Genomic DNA, 21,286 nt, shown 5'->3' with positions numbered 1-21,286 from the left:
CCTTTAGAGAAGAAGTAGGTAGCTTGAGGCTTATTTTTGTTTTCTTCAAGACTCAAAAGTATGACCCTATCCACTTGATGATATACTGGGACAGCAAAGGTCAAACAAAAGGCTACTTGACCTGCAATATTTTTGTCACATCAACAGAACTACAAAAGGTTTGGGATTTTCCTTTTCTTTTTGCTAGTCATCTCTTAAAGGCATTAGGAATGGTTACATATTCTCTGGAGCAAATAAAACCTGCATTGGGAATCAAAAAATGGTTTTTAATTTCCCCAGCACTAAGAGTAATGAGGTTGTCTGGTTATTTTACGTCTCACAGATCTAAGAGTGGAGGTGAGCTGCCCTTCGTGATACTCTAGTTAGTAGATAACGAAGTAGTAAATATCACAAGACTATGTTTTACTTAATGTTTTTAGAAAACATCGTTTAGCCAGGTCTGATATAGCTGTGTGAATTAAATCAGCTTAGATCTCAGATGAGTGGTTTTTTTATACTCAAAATGAGTTTAGATATGGAAGTTTTAAAATATATAGAAATACTACATAATAATCTCATTAATGCTTCTGGTAATTACCAGTTTTGAGCATGTTCTTATTTCCCTTGCTGCATGGGATTTATCTGGTTGAAGTATAATGTTAAAGGTGGGTTTTAATTGAAAAAGAGCATTTTTTTTGGTCTTAGGAGCCTTCCTTTCCCTATGCCCCTTCCCACTGTTCAGCAAAGGGGATCCCACAGATGTAGGAAAAGGTATCTGTGAGATCCAGTATTCTGCAAATATTTATTATTAAGGACGTTCTGTGTTTCAGACACAATTCTAGACAGTAGAGATACAATGCTTGAATATAGATTCTTCCCTTCATGGACAGAGCTTTCTTTTTGGTGGGTAGAGAGAAATATGTAACAAGTTAACAAGAAGGCATTAAGTAATAAACTCCCTGATAAATGTGAAGCAGAGGCTGCTTTATACTGGGTAGTCTTAGCTGGGTTTAATGAGCAGATGATGGTTAAGGTAAGACCTAGAGGGCAGGAAAGGGCCAGCCTTGTGAAGATCTAGGAGAAGAGTGTTAGGCCAGGGAAACAGCTGGCATTATCATCTTGAAGTCAGAGCAGACTGGTAAGTTCATGGAGCAAGGTGGATAGGGTAGGGTGGTGGAGCACTGAAGATAAGGCTGGAGAGACAGGCAGAGACTCAGCTGTGGAGCATCTCAGCCCACAGTAAAGTACTAGAAAAGCATGGTAAGACTTTATACTTAGGAGAGGCATGATTTTGTTCTAATTTGCATTTAAAAAAACAACCTAGTTGCTTCATGGAAAATGGATTATTGGGGTGGGAGGCAAGATGGAATCAAAATGTCCATTAAGGAAGCTATTGGTGACAGTCGTGGAGATGGAGAAAAGTAGGTAGATTTGGGGTATGTTTAGATATGACATTGATAAAACTAACTGATAGATTGGATGTAGTGAGGGGAGGAGGAACGAATATGACTCTTAGAAGCTTGGCTTGAGCAACTGGGTGAATGGTCATCACTGAGATTTAGGAATTCTGGGAGAGGGGGTAGGTTTGGGTGTAGCTGGGGGAGATGGTCATCAACAATACGATTTCAAGCACTCTAAGTTTAAAATACCTATGAGACAGTAAAATGGAGGTGTCAGATTGGCAACTCTGTGATGCTAAATTTCAGTAGGGAATTCAAACCCAGAGGTAAAAATTTGAGTCATGGCTGTTGTTAAGCCTTGACAGAGGTTGCGATTACTGATTACTTAAGGAGAAAGTGTAGAGCGAGATGATAAGGAATGCGAGGACCAAGTCTCAGGGTAATCTGACATTTGGAGTAGAAAAGGGGAGGAAGATCCTACGATGGCTACAGTGAGGTAGGTAGAAAGCCTCGAGAGTGGTGGTATAACGCCCTGACGAAAGAAGCATTACAGCCCCGCACGGTCAGCTGTGGTTATGCTGCTGCGGGATTGAATTAAGTGAGTTTAGTGACCTGAATAGTAAAGGATTCTCTTGGAATTACCCAGTAAACATAAAACTTTTAGAATCAGAGAATCTTGACTTTAATACTGTAGATACAGTACAAAGTATGGTACCTGTAATACAGTGATTAAATAAATGAATAAAGAATGAATAAATGCAAGTTCAGTGCAAACTGTGAGATCTTTTAAATTACTATTTTTATTTTGATTTGGGGGAATTAATAAAGTTAAAATTTCCAGGTACTTGTAATTTGTTGGAGAGATCATGTACTTATTTGAATGAGAGTAACACAGGACAAATGCCAGATTCCTCTCCACCCTTCCACTCTGTGAGCCTGGGAGCTCGATTCCTGTCAAAGCATTGGGTGTAGCTGCACCGCTTCCCTACTCATCCTGTGTGATACAAGGCAGAGAATCTCTGCTATACCAGATGGAGGATTTGCCTTGTTCCCCAAAATAGGAATCCTCTAAATCTTATAGGAATGAATCTTTATACTGGGGCCTCTCAGAACTCCTCTGGGCACCCTCATTATCAACTCCCTCATAACGAAGGAAAAACACTTCACTGTGTGTATTTCCAAGTGTCCTTGGTAGCTGGAAGACAAAGACTATAGACAGGTCCCATAGCCTCTTCTTGAGAATCAGCATTCGTGGGTAACCACATTGGCCAACAATCGAAATAAATGATAAGTGGTCTAATGTGTATTCTTTTCTCCTCCCACCCCGGGAAACCTACCTTATTAAACATTTCCTTATCTGGCTTTGATTGTTTTCAGGGTTCATCAATGTCCCTCTCGAGGTCCAACAGTCGTGAACACCTGGGAAGTGGAAGCGAATCCGATAACTGGAGAGACCGAAATGGAATAGGACCCGCAAGTCATAGTGAATTTGCAGCTTCTATTGGCAGCCCCAAGCGTAAACAGAACAAATCAAGTGAGCTTTGACTTTTCGTCATACTTTTAGATGTAATCAGCTTGGAATTTGTTTAGTTGGTTTAGGGTAATGTTCGAGTTATAAACTCTGGACTCCATGCCTTCAAGTGTTTTGGATTACTCACAGGCCACCTCTTGTGAGAAGCCTTCCCTATTTTTTTCCAAAAAATGGATTAGCATTTGTCGTACTGAAGTACAATTACTTACTTACATAACTGTCTCTTCCTGTAGAATTTGAGCTCCACAAGTCAGGGACTACATTCATTCAGTAAACACTTATTTAGTGCCCATGTGCCGAGCATTCTTTTAGGCTGTGCCTTCTTTCTTTTTTCTTAATTGAAATATAGTTGGTGTACAATATTATGTTAGTTTCAGGTGTACTACCTAGTGATTTTACATTTGCAGGCATTATGAAATGATTGCCACGAAAAGTATAGTAACCGTTTGTTTCTGTACAGTTATTACAATATTATTGACCATATTCCTTATGCCGTGTTACACTCCTACAGCTTATTTATTTTATAACTAAGGAGGTTTGTACCTCTTAATCCCCTTCATCTCACTCCCACCTGCACTTCCCCTCTGGCAACCACCCATTTGTTCTCTGTATCTGTGAGTCTGTTTTCACTTTGTTTTGTATTTTTTTTTGGATTCCACATATGAGTGAGATCATACAGCATTTGCCTTTCTCTTTCTGACTTATTTGACTTACCAAAATACCCTCTAGATCCCTCCATGTTGTCACACATGGCAAGATTTCATTTTCTTTTATGACTGAGTAATATTCCATTGTATATATATATATACACACCACCTTTTCTTTATCCGTTCATCTGTTGATGGACACTTAGGTTGCGTTCATATCTTGACTATTGCAAATAATGCTGCAGTGGACATAGGGTGCATATATCCTTTTGAATTAGTGTTTTTGTTTTCTTTGGGTAAATAGAAGTGAAATTGCTGGATATGGCAATTCTATTTTTAATTTTTTGAGGAATCTGCATACTGTTTCCCATAGTGTCTTCATCAATTTACAATCCCACTAACAGGAGGCTGTGCCTTCTTTCTTAATTTATTATTTCCTCTCAAATGTCTAACAGTGTCTGACACCTAGTAGGTGCTCGGTAAATGTTTGTGGAATGAATATACGAATGTCATGCACACACGAACATCAGAATGAGGAGGAAAAGGCAGGGATGTAAAGGAGTTGAGCGGAATGTGATCAAATTAGTATCTTAGACAACAGAGGACAGTCTGCCCAGCCACCTTTGGCTACCAAAGGTGAAGAGCAAGATTTTTCAAATTGACAAGATGTAGCTAAATGACATAAACAGGAAAAAAAAACGTTTAAAGCATAGGCTTTGAACAAATATGATTAAGACGCAGCATGAGTCCAGCGGTTGTGTCTGTAACAGCACCCACATGTCTGTATAAATAGGTAAACAGACAAGAACTGACACAGTAATCACAAGATATTCCCCTAATGCCTTATTTCAGGCTTTTTGATGAATTTGGAATCCTGAAGCACATACCCTGGAGTGTTTGAAGAATACTTGGAGAAAGGCAGTCTCAATGAGCATAGTAAACAGTAACAGCCAGTTGTTACCATCAATCAAGTGGGCCGTGTTGTCAAGAGTCTCAGATTTGAAAAGACCAGTCATGGTGTCGGCCAAGTCTAAATAAGAAAGCATGGTCTACTCTTTCATTCCCAAGCGTACTGTCAATAGTAGCCTGGAGTCTTCCTGTTAGTCCTGGGCTAGGTCCTCCACCGCTGACAGGACAGTGGAGCTGAGAGGCAGGCTGGTGCCAGGTGCACATCTCGGGGTGGAAATGATCTCCATTTTATATTCCAACATCAATTAGCTTTGTGCCTCTCTTCTTCTATCTTTATCCCCTTTCCCTGCACTGAACCCTGGATGATTAAAATTGACTGTGCGACTTAGCTGCATTGAAATTCAGGATTAGGGTTAAGATAGGGGATTCATTAATTTAAAAAGATTGATTAAAAAAGCACTGTTCCTTGGCCTTTGTCCAATGTTTTAAGAGCCTAGGGAGTATAAAAGAGAATATAGACACTATAAGTAGTTAAGATGAAAAGAAATGTAAAACAAAGTTGTGTACCATAATAAATATTTATCACTAAGAATATTTTAAAACATTTTTTTACTTTTTGCTGATCTGTTTGCTTAACTCAACATATGTAAATTATTATCATTTAAACATGTAATCAATGTAAAGATATTTTACATTCTCTTTTTTTTTTGTACTAAGTCTTTAAAATATGGTGTGTGGTATCTGACACCTCGAGTACATTTTTAATCCACACTAGCACATTTTAGGTGCGCAAGAGCCCCATGCTGCCAATGGCTAGTGTATTGAACAACAGAGTTTTAGAAAAGTTTTCTTGACACCCTTGTCAAGGTCACCAATGTCTAGGTTTTCTCTGGGTATCCCTGTTTCACCAGTCGTTCCACTGTAATTCCTCCGTAACGCCCTCTTTTTTTTTTTCCTCAAAGAAAGTAAATTTATCATTTGGACAGTAAATTATGTGGTCAGCCTGACAGTAACCTCCATGTTGTCAAGTCCAGTGGTCACTCCAGGGTGCTCATCATACTCCGCTTTGTGTCACCCTCGAACCGGTACCTCACTGGTCATTCCTCCTCAATCTTTTTTGGTGACTTTGGGGCCTTACCTTCATTTGGTGGAGTGTTCCAGGGCTCAGCGCATCAGGGCTTGGTCCTGGGTCCTTTTCTCTACACATTCTTCCTACAAGAGATAAAATATCTGTTTTTAAAAGAAAGAGAAACCTTATCAAGAAATTCCTTCCACTTGAAACATATATAGGATTTCTCAATTGGGAGATGAAAACAACCAGAGAAAGTGATCAGTGGCACCCAGTGCAATGCAGAACAAAATTCTTAGATTTGCTGAATGCACTGATGCCAGAGGAGATTAGATGGATCTGATTACCTAGGTGAGTGTCCTCTGCCCTCATCAATCTGGGAGTCCCCCTGAAGCTGCATCTTTAGTATAAGAGGATAGAATTTCCACATGGATGAGAGTCAGTTGTTGTTCAGGGTGGTAGGAATGGCTGCATAGCTCTGCTAGACTCTCCAAAGCAGCTCCTGAAGAATGTTTGAATATTTGGTCAAGTACTTGGTGTGGCTTACTAGTCTGTCACCCAGCTGTGCACGTCCTTGGGTCTGAGAACCACAGACAACATGGAGAAATCTTCGCCCACCAGATCAGTAGCAGAGCCAAGGCAAAGCTCGGCATGGCTGTCTTAGAATTTCCCCTAAGAGATGGATTTGTTTTTGTTGTAAGTTAAATCCAGGAACTCCAGCATCATTCTTTTCATTCATATGTTACTCTTAATTTTGGAAGCACTCTTATTTCATGAACTCACTGCCCAATTATGTTTGAGAGAAATGAGATTTATATGTGGTAGTATCATAGTATTTCTCTGACCACAGGAAAGCACAAGTGTGGATACAGAGGGCCAGCCTGCATCTAAAAGGAGCCTGTAACTTTCCTTACCTTTGTTGTGTCCTAGGGATCCTGCTTCCACTTCCTCGTTTAATTCACATCAACTCAGTTGTGAAGAGCCAGTGTTCCTGAACGCTCAGGGAGACTATGCTTAACGATTATTAACTACGGAGGCCCTGTTGCCGAATTGCTCCCTCCCAAGCGTAACCTTTTAAATGGCGAGAGCCTCCCTGAAAGCCGTAACCAGCATTTCCTTAATGAAAAGCCAGTGTTTCAGTAAAGGACTGCTGCATTTCTGCAGCTACTGGTCTATTCAGCCCAAAACAATGAATCTGAACTGTTTGAGTGATTAAGACTTTTAATTAAACCATGGTGTCTCTGGGCATTTACACTTCAGGCCTGTCTTCCCTCTGCCTTTCAGCGGAGCACTATCTCAGCAGTAGCAACTACATGGACTGCATTTCCTCGCTGACGGGAAGCAACGGCTGCAACCTCAACAGCTCTTTCAAAGGCTCTGACCTCCCTGAGCTCTTCAGCAAACTGGGCCTGGGCAAATACACGGACGTCTTCCAGCAACAAGAGGTCGGTGGTTATTTACTTATCTTCCCAGGCATCTTTGTCTCGGTTGTGTGTATGATGACTTCTAGAATGAAATCACTCATTTACCTATGACTGTGCTTTCACTGAGCATTTATTCAAGTCTCATAGCTTATTTTTGCCGCCAAGAAAATTGTCGCCATCTTATTTCTTACTTAGTGCAACTGGTAAACACAGGATCGCAGAAATATAGGAAACTGTGTTTGCCAAAACACCTTCACCAGTTTTAGCTAAAAGACCTAATGAGTGTCTTGATTTATAGGAACTTTTGATTCACAAATTCCCTAAGGTCAGCAACAACTCTCTATTTAATCAGATTTTACTCTTTCATCTGTTCTTATCTTTATTTGGTGCACTTATAAGTAAATAACAGCGTCTGAAATAAATAACTATGGTTGTTTGTGACACCATCCTAATCATGTTACTGAAGTTCTCACAGAAGATAATGCGCTTTTTATACATGTTAACTTATTCATTAATTTACTGTTTGGGTTTTGCCTGAACTGAGGCAGAACTAAGATGTCTTCTGAAACATCCCTACCGTGGATTTTGGCCAGACTGATCAGCCGTGGCTGTGATGCACTGGCATAAAGAAAAGAGCCCCTAAGTGTGGTTCTTTCTAATTGTGTTGTCATATTACCAGGGCACAGCTAACTCAAGGCAACAGAAAGTTAGAATAGTTCTCTAAATGTATCTGTTTTTCAAATCCTGACATGGTCCAAGTTTCATGCTAGTTGGCTTCATTTCATGTTAGATTACATGCCAGTAATTCCCTGGCATGCATCAGTCAGTAAATAATCTAAGATTTTTGTTAGGCACTTTATATCATAAATCTAATGTATTGCCCATAACTTAAGTTTAATGCTGAACTTTTTTTGTTCTTTAACACCAAGAAAAATGTTGTCATGTGTATTTTGGACTTTAGGACAATGATTTTGTTTTCTTTCCCCTAAACCTAAATTAGTGTTCATTTAACCGAGGATTTTCTAAGTTGAATAACACGTTCATCATCAGTGCATTAAAGAACTGCATTTATTTATTTAGTCTTCCTGGTTAGATGCAGGTGGCTGATTGAGAAGCTCAGGGCAGAGGTATTTTAACTTGCTCATGCACAGAAGGTTTTAAAAGTAAGTGACTAGATGTTATTCAGTGATATTCTGGGTTTGTTTTAAATCTCTATTTCCTATTTGAAGAAGCATAGAAATTTATTATGGGTACTTCTTATCTAGTTACTTCAAAAAGGAAGAAAACATGATAATATAAAGTCAGACTGGCTTCATCTAATATTAACTGGAGCAGGGGTCAGTGAACTGCGGCCTGCAGACCTGCTGCCTAATTTTGTAAATAAAGTTTTATTGGAACACAGCCACACTAACTCAATTACCTCATATTGCCTGTGGTTGCTTTCAAGCTAAACCAGCAGAGTTGAGTAGTTGCAAGAGAGACAGTACGTGCACTAACCCTAAAATAGTTATTCTCTGGCCCTTTAAAAAGAGTTTGAGGATCCCCGAAATAGTCTCCATTGGACAGAATTTCTAAAAAACATATCTCTAGATTTGTGATAAATGGTAAATGAAAAGGTTTTTCAAGATCTGGGTGTAATCTTCAAAATCAAAACAGAAAATTTCAAATTAATTTCTATATAATTTGAATAAAAAGTATATTTTACTGTTTTCAGGTGTGTTGAAATTTGGTACTATTCCCTTTATGTAGGATATTTTCTCATATACAGATATGACTTAACAAGAATCTCCCATTAAGTAACCTTGGGAGATTTAATATATTGTAACCAGGATGAAGATTTATTTAGCAACTTTCACAGATGATATGTCTGTATACATTATTACTAACTATAGCTGCCAACTATTTTACCCCTTTGGTGAGCACATTGCATTATATCTAAGATCATATTTAAGGCCCAAAACAACCCTGTGAGGTATAGGATTGTCTACTCTCAGTGCCCACAACTAGTAATGGCAGAGTCAGAACCTGAACCCAAGTCTCTCTGGCTTCAGAGCCCATTGCCTTTCTGTTCCTCCACACGGTCTTCACAAGGAACGGTGGGATTCTTGGGCTACTTCCTTCCACACATTGTTGCCAGGAAGTACATTTATACTGTTGCTAGAAATACTTCATATATGCCACTTTCAGAGATAGTCTGCTGGGTTAAGCGAAGTGAGTCATGGGTCTGAGGTAGACTGTGAATTCTGCTATCATTTTTATGTAGAATACAATGGAAGATACCCTTTATGGTATTATTCAGTCTCTTTTTATGGAGATATACTTAACCAAGTCAGAATCTAAAACTAAGAATTATTTTCTCTCTTCTGGACAAGTATGTATTCTTCCTTTCGTCAGATCACAAAACTGTGCAATTTCTGTTTCCCTTTTTGCCCTGGCTGCCAGGATGCTAAGACCTTAGGATGCCTAAGTTTATATCTCAGTTGCAGTAAATCATTGGCTTAGATTAAGTTTTCTGCTAGAATCATCACTTTCATTTTACCACCTTTATTACTTAACTCTTGTCCCTTAGGTTTGTATTGTCCCCGCCATTCTTTTTTGAAAGTAGGCAGAGCGTAATTAATAAATAAAATAAGTGTAGCAATGAGTTGAATTTATGCTGAAGAAGAAAAATGCTTAATATATTGATTATAGATTACTTGTTCACCCACAGATCGATCTTCAGACATTCCTCACTCTCACAGATCAGGATCTGAAGGAGCTGGGAATTACAACTTTCGGTGCCAGGAGGAAAATGCTGCTTGCAATCTCAGGTGAATATAAATGTTCTTATTCATATTTTAAAGTCTGAAGAACCTCTGCCATTGGTCTCCAGCCAATGAGGCTGGTTCTGCCCATCAGCCCCTTGCTTACTACCTGGCAGCTTTGTGGTTGTGGGTTCAGAGTGCTTCCCACTAACAGTGTGACAGATGCCAAGAACATGCCCACTCCTTCGTCAAGGCATTGCCTGAAAACCTGCCTTGACAGTGTCTTTCCTTAGAACAGATCTCTTCGGAAAGATCTAACCAAAACTGCCCTTTGCAGAACATGGGGATGAGGGAGCAGTTTAATTCTCCATTTTGCGGTTGTATTAAGCAATGATCATTGTGTTCGTGAATAACTATTCTGGACTGGCTGTCATGCTTTACATGCATGTGTTCCTGTATAGCAGCTGAGATCATTGCACCAGAGAAAAAGAGAATTGGTATTTCTTGTCTTAATGCTTTTTAACTTTACCCCAAGTTTTAATAGAATTTGTGAGTCACAGAAGGAGGGTAGTATCGTAAAAGTAGTCACAGAATGAAGGAAAGTCTGAAGGTCTGTCTCCCAGACCACCGCCTTTGTGCATCTTTTGCATGTTCTATGTATAAGAAAATGCTCTATACGTATTTACTAGGTACCTCCCACGTGGAAGGAATGGGCAGATGATGAGTTGGCAAATACATAACAACGTACCTCAAAAAGGTGTTTAGAGAAATATGAGGAAGGAATCTGGGGGGCAAAAAAATGAGGTTACTTTTTAAAGTCTTTCTGATGAAGTTCATGAATGCCAATTTTATAAGTGTGCCAGTCTCTCAAAAAGACAGAGCCAAACGTCAGGTGTGGTGAGAAAATGACGTTGCTTTTCAAAACGCTGAATTTGTAGGCTATGCTTTTATGAGGTCAGCAGTGGCATCCAACTGGTGAAAGCCCTTTCTAAACAGCATTCGCTAATCGAACCATCAAACTAAAAGCCTCAGTGGTTTTCCGTTTTCTTTCAGCAGCAGATTGCTCTTCCATTATTTTATAGCAGCTGATCAACCCCGCCCACCTCCCCACAGGAAATCGTATATATCTGAAGCAGATATAAGCAGAGTAGCCTTGAAATAGGTGTAGAAATTCAGCCATTGAGCGGCCCGTTAGGCCTGTCCATGGATAGAGTCCTGCACACATCAGTTTGAGAAGTCTTCCTCCGCCCTATATACCCAAGTGGCTGCGTTGATGGTGCTCCACAGGGCAGCCACGGTTTCCTGTTCACTCATCAGATCAGCTTGGTTATAGTGGAAAGAACACTATATTCACATAAGGAGATCTGAGATTTGCCTCTCCAAGTCATGTACCCTTGGGTGAGTTTCCAAACCTCTTTTGGTTGTGGTTTCTTAACTGTGAAGGTGGATTGGAGTAGATGATTGTGTAAGGTCACCTTCCATTTCTAAAATCTGTCCTTCCATGTGCTATAGCATCAGGCACAGTGAAAATAACCTACAGTTTTAATGATACGTATTATTATTGTTCTTTCTTTTTTTACTATCTGTGGCAATAAGATAGTTTCCAACTTCTTTACCCTAAAGCTCAGTCTCAGAGGGTTACTTCTGGACCCAAATTAACTTTATATATTTTTACATTATTTTATTAATTTGAAAATGGAATTGACATACTACTTGAAATTTTATTAACTCAATCACCATGCCTATACTGTTAAAATATGTCTATGGGGCCGCACATTTATACCACAGAAGTGTATGTTTCAGAACTCCATAATCTTTCACTAGAGATTTGTGGAATATCCGTGACAGTATAGTGAAAATTAAGTCTTTTCTTTGTGTACCAACCCAATTCCAAACTCTCTAAAGCTTCCAGCAACAAGTAAATACTCTAAATATTTTCATAGATTCCAAGTGGATCTTCAGTACTTTTACTCTGGGATACATTGGTGATATATTCTAGGTGGGTTTTGGGGAGTAGAGTGCAAAAACAGGAGGGGTTTTGAGTCCTCGTTTAAAAAAATGTTGTCTCTAATCATCATCTTCAATGTGTTCTATTGAGGTTATGTCCTACTTCTATAGACTGCCTCTCTCAGTGAGGTTCACAGGTCCTCTTGCTTTTAAAGGGAATTAGAGACTTTGAATAAGATGCCTTATGAATGCTCTGTACAGTGGGAAGTATTTGATTATTTAAGGATGATTTTGCCTTACTTTGTTGAAGTGCATTTGTTTGAACTTGGTAAATCATTTTCTCTGCAAGGAATGAGTTTTTATTGAGAAACCCTTCATCAAAAAGCTTCTTTTTCCAATTCAATTCCTCTGATAACAAAGACATTCATTTAAAGTCTCAGAATACTTCATTTCCAGATAGAGGCAGGATATCAGGTCAGCCTTGACTTAGGTTTGTCTTGTGGTTACATAGTTTGGTTAGATACAGAGTTTGCTCAAACTACTTTTTAAAATTTTGTAGATTTTAAACTTATAATCGGAGTTGTTCTTTCAGTATAAGGTTTTGGTTTGCTTTTAATCTTGGGCCAGAAGACATTTATTTTAATGTTATAGGAGGAGATGAGATTTATCTCGAATAGGAATGAATCAGAGAAAAAATTTCATCTCTTTTTCAAATCCACGATTTTTTGAAAATTCATGGATTTCTCTCTGAGTATTTTAGTGATTGGTTAACTAAATGTACAGGGACTCAGTGAAAGGAAGTTTAGCATCCTGTTGACAGGCTTTCCGCCACAGCCTCAGGTAGATCTAACATTTCCCGACCTATTCTTTTAGTTTGTGACTCTGTTCAGATCCGCAACAAGATCCTGAGAGCTGCCAGGATTGTGTGAACCTTGGAATTTCAAAGAAAAAGGTTGGTATTTTCTCAAACTATCCCTTAGGCTTACTGAAAATAATCAGAAGAGGGAGTTTGCTTTCTAATTTAAAAAACAACAACAAAAACTAAAGTCTCTTCAGTAGGACTTGATCCTTGATAATCTTAAAGATTTTTCTCTGTGCTTCACACTTGGAATATCTCTATATATGTACTCTTAGAAATTACATCTTTAGGGAGTGGCTGAATTTCTTCATGATCATTTGTCCTCTCAAAAATCTAGCTGATGTGACTTTTCAGAATGAAGTTTTCAATGTCTGTTAAAAATTTTTGTCTTCAGTGGCCCGATTGTTTTCATGTGCTCATGGAGAATGGTGTTTGACTTACTCCTTTCTTTTCCTTCTCTATAGTGTGGGAATGTCCTCCTGATTCATGGGTTATTTCCCCATGAGAAAACGGAGGCCAAAGAAAGTCTCCTCATTTGAAGGTGATAAAACTTTCCCAGGCTGTGTTTAAGGGGATTCATTTATTCTCAACTCGGCTATAAGTTTGCCTTTAAATATATTCAATTCTGTCTTGATCTCTGAATTTTACGTGTTTGTTTTTTAAACAAGATACACGTGATAGGAATGTCATTGCTACTGCGTTTCTGCAGGAACTTGAAACGATAGCCATCTATACGCATGCCTGCATGTGTCTTTTGCTTGTAATATCTTCCTTGCTTCTTCAGAGTTTCTAAGCTTTATCTATTTAAAAAGTAAATTTGATATCCATATAAAATATGAAGGAAAGCTCTGTTATCTACATACCTGAAACTACCAATTTCTCATATTTGTATTCCTGATACCTCGGTTGATCTCCGCCCAATGGATGGACCACTGAAGCCCATAGCATAGACCTTTGCATCAGGCAGGCAGGGTTTCAGCTCTGTCACTTAACAGGCATGTGGGCAAGTTACTTCGTCTATTTTTGAAACTCAGCTTCCTTATCTATAAAATGGAGGATGGTAATATTATCTACCCCTTAAGGAGGACTTAAATAGGACACAACGAATGTAAAATGCTTGTCGTATAATAGGCTCTAATAAATTACTGTTGGTTCTCTTCTCCCCTAAGACTTAAATGTAAACAGAAAAGAGGTGTCTTCACTCATACGTCACCCCTATAGGGCAGACAGTTACATTTTGGAAAGCAGTGGGGTGAAATGTTAAGGGTATTGATCCCTCTTCTAGCACTTGGGAGACAAGAGCACATCTGGCCATATGGCTGTCCCTGGCCTCCTACGACCCACTGCAACCGCCTGAGCCTCTGTTCTCTTCCTCAGCATTACTGTAGCAGGCCACAGCTTGCTGTGTAATCTCAGAGCTCAGAATGGGGTTGTGTGTGTGTATGGTTGAAAAAGTACTGAGTTCCATGCAGATAATTAAAGGTGCTGAATCACCACCCTCCCAGAGAAAAAGACAACAGCTTTAAACACATCAGCTATATATTCCGTCTACTTGAGATTGAATAAGTTTGAAGATACAGTTGACCCTTGAACCACACAGGAGTTAACCCCCATGTAACTTATAGTCACCCTTCGTATCCACAGTTCCTCTGCATCTGCAGATTCCACCAACCGTGTAATACTGTACTATTTACTATTGAAAAATATCCATGTATAAGTAGACCCACTCAGTTCAAATCCGTGCTATTCAATGGTCAACTATATTTGCATTTGGTGGCTATCAGAAACGCTCCTTTCTAGAGTCTGACAATTCTATTTACTTGTATGAGTTCGTTAGTAATAATTACATCAGTTGACTTGAGAATTTGTGAATGTGTGTATGGAGGGGAGGATGGGGTATTGCAGGTAGGCTGCTTCCATTTTTCACCTTTCTGGTTAATAATTTTTAGTTGGGAAAAGACAAACTAAACAACCAGTACTCTAGTTTGTTTCAAATGAAAATCGAAGATCTTAGTTTTTCCCTGAAAATTTGGATTCATGTATTGGTTGTTTTCAGTTGTATTAATTTCCGTAACTGTTGCTATGTTTACTAAGTTGATTTTTTATTCAAAGAAACCTCCTGCTGATGCGATATGCTTCTTCATATAACCCTTTCTGACTCAAGGAGCGTAGGCATCATGAGTCGGTGGAGCCACAGGGGTGTGGATTTTTTTTTTTAACATCTTTATTGGAGTATAATTGCTTTACAATGGTGTGTTAGTTTCTGCTGTATAACAAAGTGAATCAGCTATACGTATACATATATCCCCGTATCTCCTCCCTCTTGCGTCTCCCTCCCACCTGGGGCTGTGGATTAACAGATCAGTGTGCTTCTCCAGTATTCTGGTGTTTAGAAGTGGGATCCTCTTTTCATGTCGACTTAAATAATTTAATGATCACTGTGTTTGACATGGATGAGTTTAATGAGCTGTAATAATTTTCTGTATCACTGGTAATACATCCTCTCATATGCCTTTCACCAGCTTTGATGGTGCCTCTCCCTTTGCCTCTGAAATGACATTTGGGATCGGTGAAACTATTTTGTATATTTGGACTTGAGAGTGTTCTGAGGATGACATATTCCCCAGATACTTTACGAACTGCAGTAAAAACGATTTGCTGTCCTTGGTTCTCTCAGCTACAAATGGCTACCTTTCATATCAGACTTTCTAGCATTTCAAAAATGTCTTGACGGTCAACTTAAAGGTTTTCCTTTTGCTACCTACTTGACTTTCCCCCCAAAACCTACCACATCACCATTTTCTGAGCTGAGCCCTACTGCCATGTGCTGATTCTCTCTCTCTCTCTCCAGAACTAAATAAAAACCGAAGAAAGCTCTTTGAACCGCCAAATACACGCACCTCTTTCCTGGAAGGCGGAGCAAGTGGGAGGCTACCCCGTCAGTATCACTCAGACATTGCTAGTGTCAGTGGCCGCTGGTAGCGGTACCGTCCAGGCACACGCCCGCCAACTCTGTCAGTCAAGTTGGACGCAGGAGATCTGTGAACAGCCTTCACTGCACACCGTCCTCAGCACTCGGGTGTCTGGTATCAGGACCAAAAGCATCTTATTCGCACCTGAACTTTGTGCCGAAAAGAGAGAAGATGACGTTCTTATGTCATCCTACAGAATGCCACACGAGGATTACTTTTTTTTTTCCTAACGGCAGTTGGACAGAATTTGCAATATGAGGGTAGGGCTTTATTTCCTGTTTTTATTTACCTATATAATAACATATGCACTGATTTTTTTACTTAACATGAAGGCTGAGTTGACATCTGGGATGCCAGAAAACACAGAAGTTATTTTGTTTGTTTGCTTATTTTGTTTTGGTATTTGGGGATTTTTTAAAAAAAATAATCAAAGTGGAATTTTCTGGTACTGCTTTAAAATAATTATTGAGGTCTTTCAGCACTTTACACTTTCTTACTTCTTGTCCTGTGGAAATTCTCTCTCTTTCTCTCGTTTTTATGTCACCTGATGTATTGGTACAAATCAGACTGCGTTAAATTTTTATTTGACATAGTAGTACTGGATTATTAGTTTTTGTGCAGAATAGTCTGTGACTTTGGGAAATGTAAGTGACTCCACTTGGTTATGGACCAGTTCTGTTCATTTATGTCAGCATCCTAGAAACACTTAGCAATGAACCTAGTTCACTGTAACAGGTGCGAGCAAAGAAAGACCAAATGGACTTTGCAATATTAACCCTTTGCAGTCATCATATTTAGCTGCTGCCTTTATTGCTAAAATGTTTTTAATGGTTGTCTGAAGGCAAAGGGCTATTTTTAGTATACTGCCACTAAAGGACACTTATTTATATCAAACTTTTATTTTTAGATATTATAAGCATACCGTACATAACTGATTAAATTGATATCTACTAGAGATTTATGGTAGAGAATGGACGGCATTCAATAACTGGAGCCCTAGATTGTCACTTTATTTAAAAAAGATAAATAATCATCTGACAAGACAGCACTGTTGCCATGAGGAGGAGAAACACATTACTGTCCTTATGTACACATTAGCTGTGCTCCATATGGTCACAGGACTTTCCTAAAACCGTATCTGTCTGCTTGAAGTAGACTTGGGTTTGTTGAGAATGGAAAGGCTTTATTTAAGTCTCCAGGGTGACAGTTTACAAAGACAGCAGAGTTCTGAAGGAGGAAAAATAAAAGACTATTTTTTAAGTGGCTAAACTCGTTACAATCTTGATACTGTGAAAGTCCAAGAAATCAGGCAACATTGTTTCCTAGGTCTTTTCAGACATCTTATTATGGATTTATGAAGGGTTTTCAATCCATGAAGACAATCACTAAGTGCCTCTCTTTCTTCAAAGCAATATTATTTCCAAGTGTATTAATTTGTTGGAAAACTTTCCCATAGGACATGTGGTGACTTACCTGTACTGTAATGACTTATTTATGTTCAGTATTCGAGACTTTCTACATGGACATAAACCACTGTCACGTGCTCTCCACAGAAGGCATTAGATTCATACACAGCAATTGGGGACTTTCATACAGATGTGGGATCAGAAATACTTGTCTTATTTTTTCCATGGTTAAGTCTTATCATTAAAGTAAGAACAAGAATCGGAGAGAAATTTTGCACACCGAAAAATTTTCACTTAAAAAAAAGAGTATTGGTTACTGTGAAGGCATAGATAATGGACCTGTCATAAAATTATCAATTATAACAGCACTAAGGAGATGCCTGTTCCCAAACAGAACTGTATGTGCTTATGGATGTAGAACTAAATCGCTCCCTTCACAAGTACAATGGAATGATCCTGCATGTATGTCACATGTATGCAGGTCATCACATGGAGCTCCCTGCCTTATATGGCTATATGAACACATCATGCTACACATTCAGCAACAGAGTAAGAATTCCAGATCAGTTTCCTGTGCAGCAAACTCAGTGCTCTAAATTTTATCATTTCTTTAATAAGACCTCCTCCCCAAATAAAAAATAATCATTTGGAGTCTTTCCCCCCAGCTCTCTACCATGCATTTGCAACAGGAGGAAGATGGAATGATTTGCAGTATTGAGTTGATATAGGTTTTATGAACAGTGCTTTGATATTACGCCAAAGGGAAAACTGTCCCAATTAAACCAGATTAAATAGGGTAGCTAAAAAAATAAAAAACACTGGAAATTACTTTTCTCACTTTCTCTTGATGCAATGAAGGGATTATGACACTACAGTATACGGTGTTGTCAGTGTTATATGATGCACAAAATATTTGGATTATTTGAATAAATGTTTTTAATCAATCTGTGCCTTAATAGTGACCGGTTATCTGTAAATATAGAACAGATACAGATTGTATTTTTGTGTGGGTTTTTGTCCTTTTAGTGACTTTTTTTTAAAAAATGAGAGATGGAATTAAACATTGAAAATGGGAATTTTTTTCTAAACTAATCAATTGTTATATGAAAAATAAATTTATATAACCCCTTTGTATTGCCCTTGCTAGATGAAATGTGTCTTTGTTTTCTAGCTTTTCAAAAAATATTTTCAGCAGAATTGAAAGACATTTATGCAGTAGAATTATATATGCACTCCCTGTCCTGTTGTTTTGCATTGACAGTCCTCATTTTCAACCAGAAACTAAGGCACTTTATTTTAGCCAGAGAATCCAGGACCAGTAATCAATCATTGTTTCTGTGGCCACCCACAGGTACATAGAAAAAGAGTAAGATTATGGAACAGGTTTCATTCTTGTTCATTCTTTTTTTTAATAAAGACTCAAGTCTATGACTGCTTTGACGACCTCATCCGTAAGCAAAGGAGCTCCTTACTGAAGTGATGCCGGGTTTCTTGACCCAGGTTCCCATTTCAGAAGCTGACTGTGCTGTCACACCGAATGGTTACTGTGCCTTGCTCTGAGATTGTATCTGAACTTATTCTCAGATGGAATTGGCACTATACTGTTAATCCTGAGATTTGTCTAAATCTCAAAGAAACCCTAGCCCTCTACCCATTATGCTCCCAGAGTTATCTCCACTTGAATTACCTGTGCTAGTGGTTCTTAAAAATTGTTTCTAGCAAATAGTTCTTTTGATAACTGAAATATTACTTGTGAACCCAATATTAAATTATTCATCCATTCACTCATTCATTCATTATATAAATACTTAAATGAGGGCTGAGTACTAGGCCCTGTTCTAGGAACACCAGTAAATGAAACATAAACCCTTGTTCTCCCTAATCTTACATTCAAACTGGAGAAAGATGGAACTGATGAAGAGGGAATGAAGGATGGAATACCCTACGCTTCAACACAGGCCTCCTGGCATTTACAGCATGCCAAGGGAGCTCTTGAGTGCTGTCTAGAAACCCCGGTTTTTGACAAAATGGTTGAAAGTACCCATCTCATAGAAACAGGCCTGTGCTTTCAATGCAAAATATTATTCACAGCATCCCTTTCTCCTTTTTCTAGGTTTCATAGATTTAATCACATTCTTGAAAGGAGTGTGTAAGCCAAAAGGGTTATGACACAGCTTTGTTGATGACCCATCACTTCCTAGATTTGACTCCCAGTGACTTTGCAGTATTCAGAAATGAGATTTACCTTGAAAGAACATGAGGTTGCTTCCCCTGAGGATACTCCAAGAAGGCAATCATAGAGAATGATGTCACCAAGATGGTGACAGGTCATTCCTGACTTCACTTCCCCTAACTAAAAGAAAAACCAGCAACTGTTCATGGATAAGACACCACTAGGGAGGGGCTTGCAACAACCAGCCCTCGGATCTTGGCAGTCTGAGTTCCTACCTGCAGTGCCCAAGTAGTAGTCCCAAGCAGCAGCTTTGCTTATCTGCAGAACCAAGACGGTAGCACAGTCTGACCAGGGAACTTAGAGGAGTGCAGGTCTGCCTGATTCAAGTCCTCAAATGAGTTTTTCAGGCCCTGGAGCCTGGTCTGCCCACACCCAGGCAAGGGAGCTGAGTCATAGCCTCACCCTTTGTGGATTGTGAGTCCCCACCCTGTCTGACAGGAAGGGCTGGCAGAGCACCTGGAAGCTGCTGCATCACCCAGTAATGTGCAAGCTGAGAGGCAGGCAGCAGAGCTGACCTCCAGGGCAAAGCAAGCGGCCCTCTTTGGCCAGGGAACTTGGGGCATGGATTGGCTTGAGTCACCACCACAAACAGAGAGACTTATCATGGTCTTGGAGTTGCTTCTCCCACTGCACTGGGGAAGGGAAGTGAATTCATAGTTCCGTTCATAGCTCCTTCAGGCTTCCTGATCGGGGAGCCTAGCCAGAGCACACTGCATAGCCGCTCCAATAGCTCTGCTTACAGTGTCACTTGAAACCCATGAGCACAATCCATGGCTGTTCCCATCTGCAGAGCAAAACTGGTGGCCTTGCCTGACCAAGATACTCATTTTACACTCTTGCCTGATTCAGGTCCCCAAACAACAAGCTGTGCAGCCCCTGGGTCCTGACCTGCAGTCCTGCAAGGCAAGCTAATACATAGCCCTACCTACTGCTGAGTAAAGAGGCCAGTCATGACCACTTAACAAGCATCACCAGAGAATCCAAGCAAATGTGGAGCACATCCTATAGCCTCCCTTGGGCAGGGAACCAAGCAGCAGTCTATCCAGCTGTTCTCAGCTAGGGGCACATGCCTCACGCTGACCTTAGAGCTCAAACAGTTGCCTTGCCCCAAAATAGACCCTTAGCAGCTCCCCACCTGCCCAAGGATGTTACCAGCAGACATGCCTGGAAACCCAACTGAGCTGACTGGTGAAAAATTTTCTCTGCCAATGTGAACCAGCAAAGTCTGGAGGAGGAGACCACTTACTCAAATATACCAGTGTAAGAAATCAAGGACCATAAAACATCACATAAATATGACACCATGCAAGGAAATTAATAAAGCACTAATAAAGGATCCTAAAAAAATGGAGCACTATTAAATGTCAGGCAAAGAATTCAGAATAATCCTCTTAAGTTACTGAACTACAAGAAAACACAGGCAACTCAATGGAATTAAGAAAGTAACACATGAACCAAATAATTTTAACAAAGAAATAGAAACCACTAACAAAAACAAAACAACAATAAACAAAACCAAAACCAAAAACAAACAAAAAAACTCAAAATGGAAATCCTAGGGCTGAAAAACAGAATAAATGAATTGATAATTCAATAGAGAGCTTCAAAAGCCCACTTGACCATGCAGACAAAGAATCAGCAACCTGGAAGATAGGACATTATCTAGTCATAGGAGCAAAAAGAATGAAGGAGAGGCAGGTCGGCAGAGTAGGAAAATTCTGAGCTCAACTCCTCCCATGGACACACCCAAACTACAACCACGTATAGAACAACTTTCTCTGAGAGCAACCTGAAGGCTAGCAGAACATCTCTTCTACAATTAAGGATATAAAGGAAAAACCCATCAAGACAGGTAGGAGGGGCACAGATGCAATCTAGTCAGGACCAACACCCCAATGGGTGACCCACAAGCAGAAGGGGATATCACAAACTTGGAAGTCCTCCCTAAGAAATGAGGGGTTCAAACCCCAAATAGAGCACCTTAGCCCTAGGGACTAGAATTGGGAATATGAGCCCCCTTGGGGCTTACAACAAGGAGAGCCAGAGGACAACAAGAAACCAAAACTTGCTCCTAAAGGGGTTACTTGCTCTGAGTCCCAGCATAGAGGCAGCAGATTGAAAAGCACCTGGCACTCTAGCCAGCCTGCTAAGATAGCATGCCCCCCA

General features: G+C 39.6%; 1 protein-coding gene across 3 annotated transcripts in view; it reads left to right on the top strand.

Annotated features, from left to right (window-relative positions):
• BICC1 (BicC family RNA binding protein 1) overlaps positions 1-17,990 on the top strand; it is a 302,947-nt gene extending 284,957 nt beyond the window's left edge. For 2 of the 3 annotated variants that reach the window (XM_061181702.1, XM_061181692.1), the window contains exons 18-21: positions 2,757-2,913; positions 6,820-6,980; positions 9,670-9,769; positions 15,361-17,990. In XM_061181702.1, coding sequence (XP_061037685.1) covers positions 2,757-2,913; positions 6,820-6,980; positions 9,670-9,769; positions 15,361-15,491 — 549 coding nt within the window. In that variant the 3' untranslated portion in view covers positions 15,492-17,990. Of the gene's footprint in view, positions 1-2,756; positions 2,914-6,819; positions 6,981-9,669; positions 9,770-12,523; positions 12,603-15,360 lie in introns of all 3 variants that reach the window. The other variant, XM_061181707.1, reaches the window with a different exon arrangement.
• The last annotated feature ends 3,296 nt before the right edge of the window (positions 17,991-21,286 follow it).

The sequence above is a fragment of the Eubalaena glacialis genome, chromosome 1 (assembly GCF_028564815.1).
Source record: "Eubalaena glacialis isolate mEubGla1 chromosome 1, mEubGla1.1.hap2.+ XY, whole genome shotgun sequence".
NCBI classification, from domain to species: Eukaryota; Metazoa; Chordata; class Mammalia; order Artiodactyla; family Balaenidae; genus Eubalaena; species Eubalaena glacialis.
This window is presented reverse-complemented; position numbering and strand designations above follow the sequence as displayed.